The following is a 16286-nucleotide window of genomic DNA, read 5'->3' as shown; positions in this document are numbered from 1 at the left end:
AGAAAGGAATTGGAAAGAGTAATCCACATTTTGAGTCAAAATCCTAATTATTGTAGATTTTCTTGTAGAAAAATTGTCAATTTGTTTGCCCATCTTTGTCGTTTCACCTGTAACGCTAGTTTTTTGGCCATTTAAAACTTTAGCTTGACCTAATTCGTGGAAATCCTCGAAGTCCTACTTACTTTCGAATCAATCACATCCAGTTGCGTACCACGAAAATGCTACGGATCCTAGGGTTTGCCCCCCATAGCAGTTATAAAGATTACGTCTCTCTGTTTAAGTTTCTTAACTTCTCTCCTTCTATAGGAAACAAGAAGCTGGCTGAATCATTGTTAGCCAAACAACTGAGCTTGCTCGAATCCAAAGGTACAATCGACGGCAAAATGTATTTGTCCGGTGGTGCCCAGCTCCGGTTGAAACAACTCTCTGCTTCCGTCAATTCCGGTAAAGTTGTAGAACCGCTTGCTGCAGTAGACATTTTGAAAGAATCGTCCAAACTGAAAATTGCGTTGGGTCATACCACAGAAGCGATCGATGTTTTGTGTTCCAGTATTTTGTTATCGGAAAGACAAGTGATTAGCTCTTCCAGCAAGTCCAACAACAATAATATCAGGTTTGTCTCTTCATTCCGTCTCCTTCTTCTAGCCAACCTCGTATCTCATCAGTGAAAGCTGATACTTCCATCGTCCCTTTCTCAAAAGAATTACAATATGTTTTATCGATGATTTCTCTGTAAATGGAACCTGGAACCCTAGAAAAGTCATCCTTCAAATTAGTCCTCAACTCATCAATGTATCAAAAAAATAACACGAGTGGTTTGGTACCGTTTATTGATTACTTAGCGTATGCTGCACTAAATGTGTTCGGTATTTTAGTATCGCATCTTTTGATTCAACCAAAGAAGTAATACTTTTTAACTGTAAAAATGAAGAAAACAGGCTAATTGGTTTGGATTAACTTTAACTTTTTATCACCAGATTGTCCGAAGTGTCCGCCAGATCGTTTGTCACCCTGGCGAAATGGATATTGACAGACACTAAAGCACAAAGTCCAATGAATGAATTGGATGATTTATTTGTGATCAGTAACAAAGTTCGCGAAGTCATCAAAATCACAACAAGACTCGCTACTAATAAATGGATACAGGTATAGCGGTTCTCAGGGTTTGTCAAATAGGTATATGGAAGCAAACTTTCGAATTTATAGAGCCCGACTCACTGATCTTTAGCTGTGTTTTGAAATTCGAACGTTCGAAACCTTTCGCAAATCGAACGTTTGCTTCCATTATGGTGGAAAAACCTCGAGGTCCGGATTGTCGAGTTAGAAAGCTTCGAGTTAGCAATGTTCGAGTTAGCTGAATTATGACGCCCGGGGGGGGCACTGGGTTTGCGGACTGACGGTATGTGCGGGCCAAAAATTGGCTTTTAAAATTGCACCCTTACAGTGCAGCAAAAATCAGTGAAAATCATACCCTTAGAGTGCATTTTCCCCCAAATTTTCGATCCCTTTCGTGCAAAAAATGGTCAAAATTCTAGCATTTTTGGTCAAAATATCTAGATTTTTCAAGAATTTTCTGAAATTTCTACCCTTACAGTGCATCTCTAGTTTTTCCGACCCTTACAGTGTATTTTAAACATATTGGAAAAGGTACCCTTAGGACCCGCACATACCCGTCGGTCCTTTTGCCCAGCTGCCCCCCCCCCGGGTTATGACGTCATTAAAGTGAACATTATGACATCACTCAACTCTAAAGGCCGGTCTCCACTTACTCGCGCTGCGATCGTACCTTTTGGCTTCAATCCTTTTTGCTTGGAAAAAAGATTACGTCATAAAAATGTAGCGCGCGCTCGAAAAAAAGTTGAGCAAGCATATTTCAACTTTTTTCAACCGTTACGTCAAATCGCGCCAATGGAATTGCTTCATTTTTCTTTTGACCAATAGCGTGGAAGCATTGCTCGAAAAAGTGTGATGGAAGCGCGCGCAAGTGGAGACCGGCCTTAACTCGCTCGGTTTTTCATTTACATAAAAGAAATTTTGAGTTAATAATAGCTGGAACTGTCGAATCTTTTTTTTCGCAAAAAGTTTTTTCAAGTTAGCTATTTTTTCTTTTCAGTTCAACGCATATAATAAATCCTAGTTTTCAAACAAAAGTAACAACGATTTTTGCTCACAATCGCACACGCGCACAAAATTAGACCAAACTTCGCGTAATCAGCGCAAGCTTTGGCCTAGTCTGATATCATATTTGGTATTTTGGTATTTATTTGGTTTTTGGTATCATTGCCGAAGAGAGTCTGTTGTCATTGTCTTTTCTGATTTGAGATTTTTAAAATCGATTGCTGCGATTGAGTGTTAGTGAGAGAGGGGAGACGACGAGAGAAGTGTTGCTATTTATAAATCATACTTCATGTTTATGTGTTTATGTTATGTTTATGTTTCTTTTCTTTAAAGTTGATGCAAAGTAGGACAATGTGTACTTAGCTCGAGGCTAATCAATATCAACTATTAATTACAAATCTATCTAGAATGTTGATACTCAAGATCAACTATTATTTACAAATTAATTTAAATTCAATCAATGAAACCAACGCCATGGATAAAAGTGCGACAGTTTCGGCAAGGACAAGTAGTGGGCCCCCATTGCTTGATTTCTTTTTTAAATTCATCTAGGTTTTAAAGTTTTTTAAAGTCATCAGGAAGGGTAGCCCAGATTTTAGGTCCCAGGAAAGCTAAAGACGATTTTCCATTCATTTCACTTTCAACTACTCTACTACGAAAGGAATTCCTTTTTCTCGTTTTGATCTTACATTGGTTTTTGAGAAATATTTTACTTTCTGATTCATTGAGTTTTGATTTAAATAGCTCTGTGGATAAGGATTGAATTGCTCGTTGATGGAAGGTGGAACCGTTGTCAAGTTTCAACAGATCATCGAATGATGAGTTGTAGTCTGAGTAAACGATTCTCAAGCATCTTTTATGTAGATTGTTGATTTTATCCTCTAGAGATCTACTATGAAACATCCATATGAGAGGACAGTAATTGAAGTGGCATTTAATGAAAGCATTCATCAAGCGTTTCTTTTTTTCTAAAGTGAGATATGTGCTCATTCTGGCTAAGGCGGTTATTTTCAAACTAGCTTTCTTGCAAAGATTTTCTATATGCGATTCAAACGTTAAAAGATTATCGAAGGTTACTCCAAGAATCTTTGACGTTTTGGTATTGAAAACAGTTTCTTCTCCAATATTTAGATAGAGCGAGTCGTCAATGATATTAACTATTAGCTGACATTTGTCAGCATTACCAACCATTTGATTAATCGAAAGCCATGTGAAGATTTTTTCTGCTACAGAGCTTAGTTTACCACTTACTTCAATCCAGGTAGGAGCACTAACATAGGGTGTCGTATCGTCCGCATAATTCGCAACCTTAGTATCCTCAATGATGAAAAAGAGGTCACAGATATAAATATTGAAAAACAGAGGACCAAGGATTGATCCCTGGGGAACACCATCCTTGATCTTGATCCAGTTACTCAGTTCGTTGCCTACTTTTGTCCTTTGTTGCCTATTTTCTAGATAACTCTTGACTAACCCAGTGGAAAGGTCATCGAACCCGTATGCACTGATCTTTGCTACAAGTAATTTGTGGCACATGCAGTCAAAGGCCTTAGAAAGGTCGATGAGCAGTGCCCCAAAAACATCTTTTTTGTCATTGGCTAGCTTCCAGAGCTCTTCCATTGGGAGAAGAGAGGTTTGAGTGGAATATCCTTTCCTGAAACCACATTGTTGTTCATCAAAGTAGTGCTCAAAGTATTCTGATATTTGATTGTGATATACTCTTTCGTAAATTTTGGATATTACCGGCAGTATACTTATTGGTCTATAGTTACTTTTATCGTTTTTAGAATTTTTCTTGTAGACTGGGGTGACTGTCGCGAACTTGGAAATGTTGGGAAAAATACCTGAGCTGAAGGAGTCATTTATGCTTATAGAGAAGCAGCTTGCAAATAAGTGAGAGTATTTTTTAATTATTTTCGCTGGTATATCATTTTCCGCTTGAGACTTATTTGTCTTAAGGTTACTAATTATCTTCTCTACTTCGTCTTCGGTGGTGTTTCTAAACTTGAAGGAGTTTTCATTGTTTGATACCTTTTCTTTTATTTTGAGTATACTAGGGTGGTTTCTAAAAAGCATTATTTCATTCTGAAGAATATTATCAGAAAGTTCATTGAGAGGCACTGGTTCTGTTGGTGGTTGATTGAGATCTAATTTTTCAGTGATATTTATGAAGAACTCATTAAACATTTTTCCAATTTCTTTATCATCTTTAATCAGTTCATCATTTTCGACTAAGGTTATTTTCTCACTTATTGGTCCTTTATTAGAGAAAAAAGGGCGCACAGTTTTCCAAAATCTTTTATTGTCAGTGATTTGCTTTTCATCCAGAGATTCATAAAATCTTCTTTTAGTGTTTCTCAGGAGATATAAGCATCGGTTTCGCTGTTGGTTGTAATTATATTTGTTAATGTTAGAGGGGTCTTTTCGTTTAATGTTATTAAGTCGAGATCGATGCATCATGGCCTTTCGTAGTGATTTTGTCATGAAAGGTTTATCATTACCTCTTAGTATTTTAGTTTTTATCGGTGCTTCAGCGTTTAGAAGATTTACTACACTTTTCATTTTATGTTCAAAGTTGCGATTTGACTCAAGTACTTGTGTTAAATGATTTTTGAAAAGATCTTCGTTAAGATTTTTGTAGCATCTATATTTAATGGCTTTAGGTGGACACTTTTCAAAAGTGGTTTTTAAGACGCTTATTGTGATGTTGTGAAAGTCCGATAGGCTATTAGATACAGAGGAAGAGCCCTGAAAACTTCTTTGGTAATTTGTTAGCATCAGATCAATGCATTTTGGATTTTCTGCGTTTTTGAAGCACGTAGGTTCATTTATCAAGCTAGAAAGCTCCCTGCTAGCAAGAAACTCAGGCATTTTATGTTTGTCGATTTTCACAATTGAAATCCCCCAGTAGTAAAAGTCGGTCATGATCTCCTATAGAATCAAGGCTATTTTGTAAAAGCTCTAAATGTGAATTTTATATTGTCTACATGCGGATTATAAGAGCAACCCAGTAGCCATTTTTGCTTCTTCAGATTGACCTCGATGAATATAGCTTCATAATTCTTGTCTTTTAATACGAGTTTAGAAGGAATGCCCTGACGTACGTAGAGTAGAAGACCTCCTCCCTGTTTGTCCCTGTCCAAGCGATATGGACGCGAGTAGTTTTCAATAATGAAATGATTTTCAGGGAATGATTCGTCAATCTTAGTTTCAGATACCAAAAAAATGTCTACGTTATCTTTGATAACTAATTTGAGACCTTCAAATTTGTATCTTATCGAGTTGATATTAAGATGTCCTATGATGACGTTTGCGATGTTATTAATACGGATTTTTCTCAGAGCCTTTTCTTCGAATTCATAAGACTTTTCCGTTGGTTTGTCAAGCAATGGGGGACCATCTACATACCTTTCACTGTCACCTTTTTCTTTGTTGTTGGATTCATCGTTGTCTGTACTGTTTTTGTCGTTTTCATTGGTTTTGTTGGTGATTTTTATGTTTGTGTTTTTTCTTGGTATTTCTTTAAGGTTCGTTGTGTAGGGTGTTAATGTTGGTTTTCTCTTCGACGAAACTTCCTGAGGCCGTAACCGTTTTTTGAGTTTCCCCGAACGCGATGTACCCATTCAGTATCGTCTAGGTTCAGATTATTTGCTTTATCCAGCCATTCCTTTAGAACTGCTCTTTCAGTTCGAGTTAGGTCTTCCGTAATGCTTATTCCTTTATAGTCGTCATTTCCTTTGAGGGCTGATAGGCTGTGAAGGAGGGACAACTTTTCTTTTTCTGAACCAAGGACAAGTTTTATTGGTCTCTTTTTGTTGGTTTCCTCGGTACCGATTCTCGATACGTTCTTTATAGTTGGGGGTGGAATTTTTACCGTCTTGATGAGGCTTTCAATATACCTTTTATCACAGTCGTTTTTATCTTCACCAGTCCATTCAGCAACTCCATGGATGACGACATTTCTTTGCCGCTGGTCATGGTCTTTTTTTTCTTTTATCTCTTCGTAGCGAGCCTCTTTTATAATGGACTTTAAACCGCTTGTTGTTACTTGAGACGTAATTTTAGTTGCGTCAGCGTAGGACGTGTTGGCTTTGGTTACTTGATCCTCAACCTTGGTCAAGGATGACTGGATTTCTTCTAGAATTGAAGATTTAATTGTCTCCCCAAAAGTCTTAAATTGCTCTTGAATCTTCTTGTCAAGAGCTTTGACGGTGTGTTCTTCGACTTTGTTTGTTCTTTGTGAGTTATATTTAACTTTCCAATGATTTAACTCTTTATCTTTCTGTTCAATAGATTTCTTCAGTTCTTCTTCTTTTCCCTGGCATAGTAAGACTATATCTTTGGATACTTCATCGCAGAGGTCTTCGTACGGGAATTCTTTATCAAACAGGCAACGCGCACAGAGCGTACTACGAAACTATACAGGCGAAAAAAGCTTTGAAATTGTTGAAGTTATTGCGTATTTACTTGTCGTTCATTATAGGGATTAGCTTCTACTACCAGCCTTTCAGAAGTGGACATCACATGCGGACAACTCTTACAACACAGCACCTACAGATGTCCACAACTTGGTAAAACTTGGTTCGCTTACGCTGATTGGTGTTACAAATGGGGACGAAAAATTATCGAACAAGAAAAGTAAGTCTTTTGTTTTCTTTTTGAAACAGAGTGTCAGATATTGATGATATAAGCTTGCAGCCAAAATTTCAGCAAAATCAAAGCGGTTATGTTGAAAGTGAGCATTTTAGGTAAAAAACGGAACGGTCTGTAAAATAACGACCACCTACGTGACCGAACTGAAATTTTACACACTGTCTATGGTCAATAGCGAGTTTATGTATGTGTGTTTTTCTGTGACGGAGACGGTAAGGTTCTAATTTGACTAGATCCTGACCAGCTGAGGACGACGGTAAATCACACTTTTACCGTCCGCGATTTTGCGGGTCAGAAGCGTGGGTTATTCCACACCGCTTCAGTCACTCTACCGTCCTCAAAAGAGCAAATACATAAACTCGCTAATATCTATCATTGATTAAAATTTCAAAAGCTCCAGTAGTTCTTGAGTTCCGACGGGGGTTTGACGTGTATTTTACAGACCGGTCTGCAAAGTACCAATTATCCATGGCATAAATTTTTTTCCATTACTAGTCTCTTTTATTCATGATATACACCATTGCAATGTCTTCTGACATTACATCATGGACCCAAAAGCTGATTGGTTGTAAGTGACGTAAAACCCGTCAATACGTCACTTACAACCAATCAGGGTCCGCGATGTAATGTCAGAAGACATTGTAGTAGTGCATATCATGAATTTGACGAACAGCCTTCAGAAACAAATTTCAACCAAATCTAACGAGCCAATCGGTCAATGTGTGATTTTAGCAAAATTTACATTCTGGTTTGTAAGGGAACAAAGATGCTCGAAAGGTTAAATTCATGATATGCACCACTGGAGAGTCTTCTGAGAACTTTTAGAATTTTCCACCCAATACGTCACTTAAACAATAGCAAAAGTGACGTATTGGGTGGAACAAAAACAGAAAAGTTGCATGATTTCGTGAAGTCATTTTGCAGTGGTGCATATCATGAATAATGATTTTTTTCTGACTTTGATCATTAAAGCACTGGAGCATCTGTATCACTGATTGATGAAGAGGTAGACGGAATACAATGTATCTTACCTGAAGGTTTACCAACCACTCTCAAAGAACGCGTTGTTAACGTCATCTCAAAAGCTCACAACATCAAAGATATCTCCGTTGAAAGCAACACACAAAAACTCTTAGAGGTAAGACACAAGATCCTTACAATAACTTTGACTAAAAACAAAATATAGTGAAGTCTCCATAATTCGAACCTCTGTAACCCGAATGTCTCCTTAACTCGAACAACAAGTTTTCTGAACCCTTCAGTTAACATTGCCTTTTATAAACCAATCTCCAAAACTCAAGATTTTCTTAACCCGACCAAGTTTGTGTATAAAGACTCCATTGTAATTGTAAGAGTAAAGGATAGGAGTGATTGGTCGATATTTTCTTATCAAAGCGTTGAAGAAAGATTAAAAAGAACATTTGACCAAGGGTCTGGGCGCAAATTCGTTGTTGAAGATCGATTTCAAATGAAATGAAAGTGCTACTTTCGATACGTATCGGTCACGATCCTGCCGACGTACCGGACTTACGAAGGCACTTGATACGAATGTGCGGTTTTGAATGACAAAACTTTTTACAACCGAGCAATCCAGACACCGGGCGTGAATAAGTGTATATGCCCGGTGTCAAAACTTTCCTTTTTTCTCACCGGGTATAATTTTCCGGTGTAAAGAATTCCCGTAATGGGGCACAGGACAAACGACGGACTGTTTTGTCCGGTGTAACTTAATTATACCATAATATGAACCCCCCTTTTTTAAGGGGGGATCCAACTTTTCCAAAAGTGCCTTATAGGGGGGATATGAGACTTGCCGAATAAAATGGGGGTTTGAGATTTTAGGGGGGGGGGGTCAAGTAAAAATAGGGGGATAACAACTGTAAATAGCGCGGATTTGAAAGTTTTTTAAAATAGGGGGGGGTACACATATAGAGGGGGGGGGGTGATGAAATAAAAATGGGGCTTCAGACCCCTCTGCACACTATGTATATTTTTTGGCTCTGGACAAAAACCTCGGTTAGTTCGGTTCGTCGACAGGGTCGTAATCGGTCGAACTGTTCATAAAAAAAAATTCAAAAAAAAGATTCATAACCTTCACTAAACTCAGGGGACTAACAAATTCATGAACTCTATTACGTTTGAAGTTATGATAAAACCACTCACTAGGATGTGGAGATCGGTCCAAATATTCCTAACATACGAAACAACAATGGAATTGTCTTTTCATTTCACAGGAGCAGCCGGCGGACGAAGTGAACATCCGTTGTCATTTACACATGTTATGTCGTGATTACGCCAACGATTTCAAAGATTATGATGAATCGATTGATGGTCTGGTCAAAGTATGGCAAGCAGTCATCAGTCGTGTTTTCGCTCACTATAAACATGCAACCATTTCTTATTTTACCTATCTCAAATTGAACGGTTCAGAGGTGAGAATTCTTCTTTTTTTGAGATGAGAATCGTTGACCTAGCGAAGAAAGATATTATTGGTGGTCAAAACTTGCTTTCCCTTTCAATTTGTCAGTTTGTTCAATAAGGTAAATTTGTTAAGCGGACACGTTTTTCGACTCACGCAAATACCATTTCGGGGATGCGCGAAGTTTTAAATTTTTCTGCCCTCGATTAAATTTAATTTTCCTGTACATGTTCGAGTTATAAAAACTTTACTGTATTCCTTTCGTGAAGGCTCCAACACCGACAGCGATGTTACAGCGTTCAGAGTACGGCAATATTACGTCAACGTTACGTCTGTTGAGGTTGATGGTGAAATATTCTGACGAACTGAAACAACATCTAGAAGAACCGTTTAACGAAACGCCCACCAAACCGTGGAAAGGTAAAAGCTATACGAATTTGTTGATGATGTTCCCATAAAAACCATAAAGGGTATGAGAGAGAGATAATCGTTTCGATGAATGCATTAGGCGCTATCCATTCACTATCCTATGATAGGGAAATTAGTACGCTTACCTTACTCTGCCAACGTTTAAAAGTTGTAGCCTGGCCAATTTATTAAATGCAAAAGTCAACATTATGACAGCTAAAGCTGTGTTAAATCATACTCGGCGAATTAGAAACTAAGTTTTCTGACGGTATTTGATCTCTAAATACTCATGCAATGTTCATTTTTAGTTATATTTTCTGATTCATGTTAGGAATCATCCCTCAACTTTTCGCTCGACTCAACCATCCGGACAAGTATGTTCAAACGAAAGTGGCCAACCTCTTATGTCGCATCGCCAAAGATTCGCCACAACTGATCGTCTACCCTACTGTCGTCGGCTGCTCTGATATGACGTCACAACAGCATTTATCCAAGAGCTCCGCTCAAGGTATTTCCACATTCGTCAATTTTTTATGTCTACGATTTTTATTTTTTATAATGTTGTCTTGATAAAAATGGTGTAGATTTCTGTAAATCGTAATTTATTTAGCTGGTTGCTGCTGGATTTTGATGTAGCTAGTTCAAACTCCAAAAGGGATAAAAAGGTCGAATATTTTAACGCGCCTACTCTTTTATCCAGCAACATACTTAGGTATTTAAAAGGTCAAAATGTTTGTGTGCGTAGGTGCTCCTACGATCTAACGAAATCATTTATCAAGGGCAATTTAGTCTGAATCACAGACCTCTATAGATAAACTTCCTATGATAACCTCAAGGAAATCTTTTTGCTGGAGGATAAGGAGAAGCCTAAGGGCAGATTTTCAGACGTTGATTTTACATCATTGCAGGTATTTTGCGTGCGTACCAATTCAATGCTGATGATGAATGTGAGCAACCGTTATCCGGAAATGAACCCGATTCGGTTTCACAAGAGATTGTTTCACAAACCGATATTGACGGCATAGCATCGTCACAAGAAGATTTACCGGTTTCGTCGGAAGAAAAAATCATGTTGTCTTCTCTGCACATCATTTTGGACACGCTGAACGAAGATACTCCAAAACTGGTAAGCATTTTGGTTCGTGTGTGTTTTTCGTTGTGGAATCTGAAATATGGAAACTGCAGAGAATTACTGGTGAACAATCAGATTTATCTACAGTAGAACCTCCAATTAGCGGACACTCTAAAAGGCGGATACCTCTAATTAGCGGACACTAATCCGATTTCCCGATGGTGTCCGCTAATTAGAGGTTCCACTGTAGGTGACTCTTTAAAAAAGGTTAGGGCATTATCGTCATGAACTGCGCAATTTGGTAGTACCCCGCAAACTATTCTTGAAGAGATAATACGTGCTTTCAGGGTCGATTATATATCCTTGACGATATCCGAATTATGAGGGAGGTAAAGAATATATAATATATGTTCAAAAAAATTATTCGTGTGTTATTTGTGGTGAAATCTGAAATACTGAGACCGTCGAAAATTACTAGAAACCTACTTGGACAGATTTTCTAGAAAATTTATACTGGTAAACAGGTTACTAGAAATTACAGATTTTCTAGATGACTCGTTCACTTTTCCAGCGCGCGACATTTTTTTTTTGAAATCGGAAATGTCAAACTGGCATAAAAGCTTGTAGATTGAGAGTTGGACAATGGTTTTAATATCATTAAAAAACCAATTTTAATTCTACCTTGTTTTTATTTCCATAACGATGCTATTCTCACGGTTTCATTTTAGGTACAAGAAGTGAAATGTGTCGTCCAAGAATTACGTAGAATCACTTTGCTGTGGGACGAATTATGGCTTGGGTCTTTGACTCAACTAAATCAAGAATCTCAAAGGTAAAATTTCTTCGCTATTGCTTTTTATTCGTAAAAGATTTTTTCTATTCATTCTATTCATTCATTCATTTATTCATCTAAAAACCTGGATTTTTAACGATAAGTTTTCTTGCTACATGAGAATTGACAAATTTCATTTTATATCACTGTATAAAAAGTATTATTAAAGGATAAAGCAGAGAGCTGAATCGGTTAACCGTGAACATCTGGACAACTAACGACTGTCTTAAAAGTTCTAGATTACTGGCTATCTACTTACAAGTAGACTACTTTTGAGTTATTAGGGACATCCCAACCATACACTGAGTCCTCGTAGAAAACTACAGTGGATTCTCCATAACTCGAACACGCACTGGGAACGCAAATTTGTCCAAGCTATCTAAGGAAATTTCGATTTGTAGAAGAAGGGTTTATTAGCCATTTTTTAAATGAAGGGAGGATTAAACTTGTTCGAGTTTAGAAGAGTTATAGAGGTTATACTGTATTCTTTTCTGTTTTTTCAGACGTACCAATCAATTGCAAACAGAGATTTATCGGGTCAACTCCAACCAAACCTTGAGTGAACAGCAGAAAACGAATCTGATCAAAGAAAAACATCAAGCCCTCATGAGACCGGTTAGTAGTTTTTTTCAGTGAAATTATCGTTCAAACATATGCATGCATTTCTTTTCTACATGAAAGTTTGTTTTATTGAACCGTAAAGTTTGTTAGAAAAGCTTTTGGGGCTTGATTTGCGTTATTATTCGTACCTTGGGTGCGTAAATGATTTATTTGTTCAGTACTATATTCTGGCTTTATTTTCGGACTGTATAGTAATGTTTTTTTCTGTATATTACAGCTGATTTTCTCGTTGGAACGCTTACAAAAAATTACATCCCAACCGCCTGAGACGCCGCACGAAAAGACCTTTCAATCGACATACAGTAAACAAATTGATAAGGGCATCAGTACACTTAAATACCCTTCCAATCCGTCAAGACCGGATCTCAGTTGGGAACAATCTAAAAAGGTTAGCTGCTAAAGTCAAACTAAAAGAGTGACTATCAAACTTTTCCCATTACCGTAGTAAAATATCTGCAATCCCCCAACAAATATCTTGAGACAGAAGAATCCTAAACATCTTAGCAAGATGAAAATCCGTCCCCAGTCCCCGCTATCAACTTTGTTGAGTCCGGAAATGATCGAGAACTTAACATTGACGGTGGGGACTGGGGGACGGATTTTCATCTTGCTAAAATGTTTAGAATTCTTCTGTCTCAAGATATTTTGTTGGAGGATTGCAAGATTGCAAAATTCTTTAAATTTCTTCTGTTTTTCGAGCGGGGGACCATGTGAAGTGTCTCAGATATAATTTTGGGGATTGTGGATGTCGGTCCATTCTTGAAGCCCAACCTTCGTGAAACTAATAACCCTTTCTTAGGATTGAGTATTGATTGTCAATACGAGAGACACAACTCAACTTCAAATTCCAAGGAAATTAGAGGTTCGCTGCTGCTGAAGTGAAAAGTAACTAAAATTGCTCTCTGTAATTCGAATCATTTTCTAATTCGGCCCCTTGAAGATCGAATTAGAGATTGTGAACTGTTTTTCCATTTTCTAGTTATACCAAACCTTGCAAAGTCAATCACAGAGGCGACCCATTTCTAACTTGAACATGGCAGAAGTCAGTCCAATCTTGTCCTCAAGCAAATTCGAATTAATTCCTTTACCCGGTATTGAATGCTCCAATGAACAGGTAAACTAAAGAATTTAAGAATTTCAACATAAGATCCCCTCCTGGAATTTTGAAATTAAGGTTTTTTTTTCTTCTTTTGCTATACAGTCGAGTTTCCATAACTTTTTAAAACGAATGTCTCTTAAAAATGTTCCAGGTAAACTAAAAGCTAGAACTTAAACAAGATTTTGCTCCTAGTATTTTGGGATTGATAATATGGGCCAAACTTTAGGACCCGTTGCATCTTTTGTGGGACGCAACCGCATTTGATTGGTTCGAAAGTAGATAGGATTTTGAGAATTTGAGGTTTATTTTTCCCTTTTTTATATTCACTTTTTCACCATGAGTAAATGAACCTTGGTCATTGTCACTCCATGACTGTATAGCAGAATGAGTACCACTACTCCGACACAAGAGGGTGGGCAGGTGTTCCAGGCATTTTTGACTACAATTTCAAAATCGCGATGAACACCGTCCTCCAAGTACCCTCCATGTTTCGGCCGCTGGCATCTGTAGTCTCAAAATGGCAGTTCCAGGCCTTGTGAATTGCCGTTGTCTCAGTGTCGTTCCTCCTACTCGGCAGCTCGGCAACATCAGTAGAGTCAAAATGCTTTTATTAGCGAGTTTTTGTATTTGTGTTTTTCTGGATACGGAGACGAGTTTGCTTCTATTTTGTCAACATCCTGACTGTCCGTTCTCGATTTTGCGGGTCACTAGAACTGCGGGTTTTTTCCAAATTGCTTGCGTCACTCCGCCGTCCTCAAAAATGCAAACTCGTTAATACCTTTAAAAGTGTGTTACAATGATTTATTTTCTTCACTTTACAGATGATTTCACTGAAATGTTTTGCACAAGAGATTCACATATTGCCCACTAAAACCAAACCAAAGAAGCTCATCATGCTTGGCCACGATAACCAAAGGTAAAAACGTGCTAATATGAAAAAGCGTGAATTTACTATTTAAGATACATTAGTTGTTGTTGTGCACGGAAATAAACTGACAAAGTTTGGAACTTCGATTGAAGTGAATAATACGATTGTTCAAACTGAAAATTAAAAGTAATGACAAAACTAAGTGACGAAATATTAAATGAAAAATATACGAGAAAATTGAACAGAAATTGACTTCAATCTTGAGAAAATTGATAGAAAACGACCTTAAAAGTGAAATCGTGAAAATCGCACAAGAAATATCATGAAAATATAGCAAAATGAAATCTAACTGAAGTTTATCAATAAATAATCTTAAGTCCAGACAACTGAACCAAATGGGCTGATGAACAGAAAAACACAGAGAGGCAAAAGACAGAAAACAACATACCAGGTAGCCAGTATGTTGAAACTGTGAAAGACTGTGCACAAAAGTTGTGAAGTTGATAGAATTTGATTTGATTAAAGTTTAGACCAAAAACTGACTAAGTCTGAAACTCCATATTGAGGCAACCATGCAACCACACACAACTGCACACAACGCTTCTCATAGCTTGATTGATCATTCATGAAAATCGAGAGAGAGAAAAACGCGTACTTGAATAAAATTGAAAATACTAGATAATTGCCTAAGTGTGAATAAACTAATTATATGACAAAAATGATACAAAAGAACTTAAATGACTACGTAGAATTAATTGTCAAAAGACTGAACAGAAAAGTGACGAAGAAACCAAGGACCAAGAAACAAAGGACTGAATAAAAGACACAAAAGACGCTGAATGAATTAAGTTTTTGACCATTTTTATATACTAAAACCATCGTGCATTACAGTTGTATCTTTTTCCTATTTCGTTAATTTACTAAAAAGTAAAAAAAGTAACTATTCGATTTGTAAGCGGAGAAGTCTGGAATGCCTTTGTTGAGAATAATGTCCCAACTGATTTTTTAGCATTATTATTATTAAATAAGTAATTCTTGCGATCGCAGTCGGAGGTGACCCGGAGGCTCCTCTTTTTATAGCTTTCTACTCGAAAGTAGAGGTCGGACTCCAGTCGTTTCCCTGGATTGCTCGAAGTACCTTAATCCTTCTCTTCAATTGCTAGCATTAAATAATAGATAGAGAAGCATCAAGTACCATTTTGGTAAACTCTAGTCTGACCCGACAAAGGATCGAACCCACGACTTTGCGCACCGTAGCCGAATGCATTTCCTTTGCACTACGGTTCAAATCTATTTCGTGTATTCATAATATTTATGACGTCTTCTACGGAAACACCCCGGTTTTTGCCAGTAGTGGCAAATTTTATACAACTTTTGTTTAGTTTAAACTTGCCACTACTGGCCAAAACCGGGGTATTTCCGTAGAAAACATTACTTCATGAATATCATGAATTGGTAGATTCTCTTCATTTCATTCACTCTCCTCTTTTTTTCTCCGTCACAGATATCCATACTTGTTCAAAGGGTTGGAAGATTTGCATTTGGACGAACGTATCATGCAGTTCCTGGAGATTTGCAATCACATGTTCGCCAAAACAGATCGGTAACTCTTCTTCTCAACTTTTGTTAGCATTAAGATCACATTCGCACGTAACGATTCCATTTTGCTCCAAAACGAAATAAGTCATTCTATTAGTTAGAAGTGACGTAAAACTTGAATTTAACCAATAGAATGCTTCATTTCGGAACCGTAGCGTGTGAACGTGTTCTAAAGCTTTTTTATCTCAAAAACTTCTTTGCGAGATGTTCTACAACATCTCAACTAAAATTATTTTCAATTTTTACCTTATTTTGGAACCCCTTTTTTATTTGCCAAGGGGTAAAATTCTATGGTTACATTGTTTGCCGTTATCGGGTTTGCGAACAAATTGTTTATTCTCGTAGATCTGGAGAGAAAGCTTTCGTGGCGAGACATTACTCGGTCACACCCCTTGGACCACGTTCAGGGCTCATCCAATGGGTGGATGGAGCCACGCCTTTATTTTCTCTGTACAGAAGATGGCAGAATCGTGAAGCGGCAAGTGTAACATTACTCAAAACACAGGTATGCTTGTTACCAATGGTTTTTACCTAAATCCGCGGCCTTTATCGAAAAGTGAAGCGAGTTTGCCGTCTACTTTTTTTGATCTCGCGCTC

The 16286-nt window shown here is 37.6% G+C and overlaps 1 protein-coding gene across 1 annotated transcript in view; it reads left to right on the top strand.

The window, feature by feature from the left end:
* The window catches only part of LOC136813905 (serine/threonine-protein kinase SMG1-like), a 57862-nt gene that overhangs the window by 16154 nt on the left and 25422 nt on the right, over positions 1-16286 (top strand). The window contains exons 31-45 of the mRNA XM_067070409.1: positions 307-613; positions 978-1146; positions 6602-6756; positions 7744-7909; positions 9006-9203; positions 9460-9610; positions 9930-10106; positions 10507-10724; positions 11399-11502; positions 12006-12117; positions 12341-12511; positions 13103-13237; positions 14044-14138; positions 15595-15693; positions 16035-16194. Coding sequence (XP_066926510.1) covers positions 307-613; positions 978-1146; positions 6602-6756; positions 7744-7909; positions 9006-9203; positions 9460-9610; positions 9930-10106; positions 10507-10724; positions 11399-11502; positions 12006-12117; positions 12341-12511; positions 13103-13237; positions 14044-14138; positions 15595-15693; positions 16035-16194 — 2417 coding nt within the window. The remainder of the gene's footprint in view (positions 1-306; positions 614-977; positions 1147-6601; positions 6757-7743; positions 7910-9005; positions 9204-9459; positions 9611-9929; positions 10107-10506; positions 10725-11398; positions 11503-12005; positions 12118-12340; positions 12512-13102; positions 13238-14043; positions 14139-15594; positions 15694-16034; positions 16195-16286) is intronic.

This window comes from Clytia hemisphaerica, unplaced genomic scaffold (assembly GCF_902728285.1).
Source record: "Clytia hemisphaerica strain Z4C2 unplaced genomic scaffold, Clytia hemisphaerica genome assembly, whole genome shotgun sequence".
NCBI classification, from domain to species: Eukaryota; Metazoa; Cnidaria; class Hydrozoa; order Leptothecata; family Clytiidae; genus Clytia; species Clytia hemisphaerica.
The sequence above is the reverse complement of the archived record's forward strand: the minus strand, read 5'-3'. Positions and strand labels throughout refer to the sequence as shown.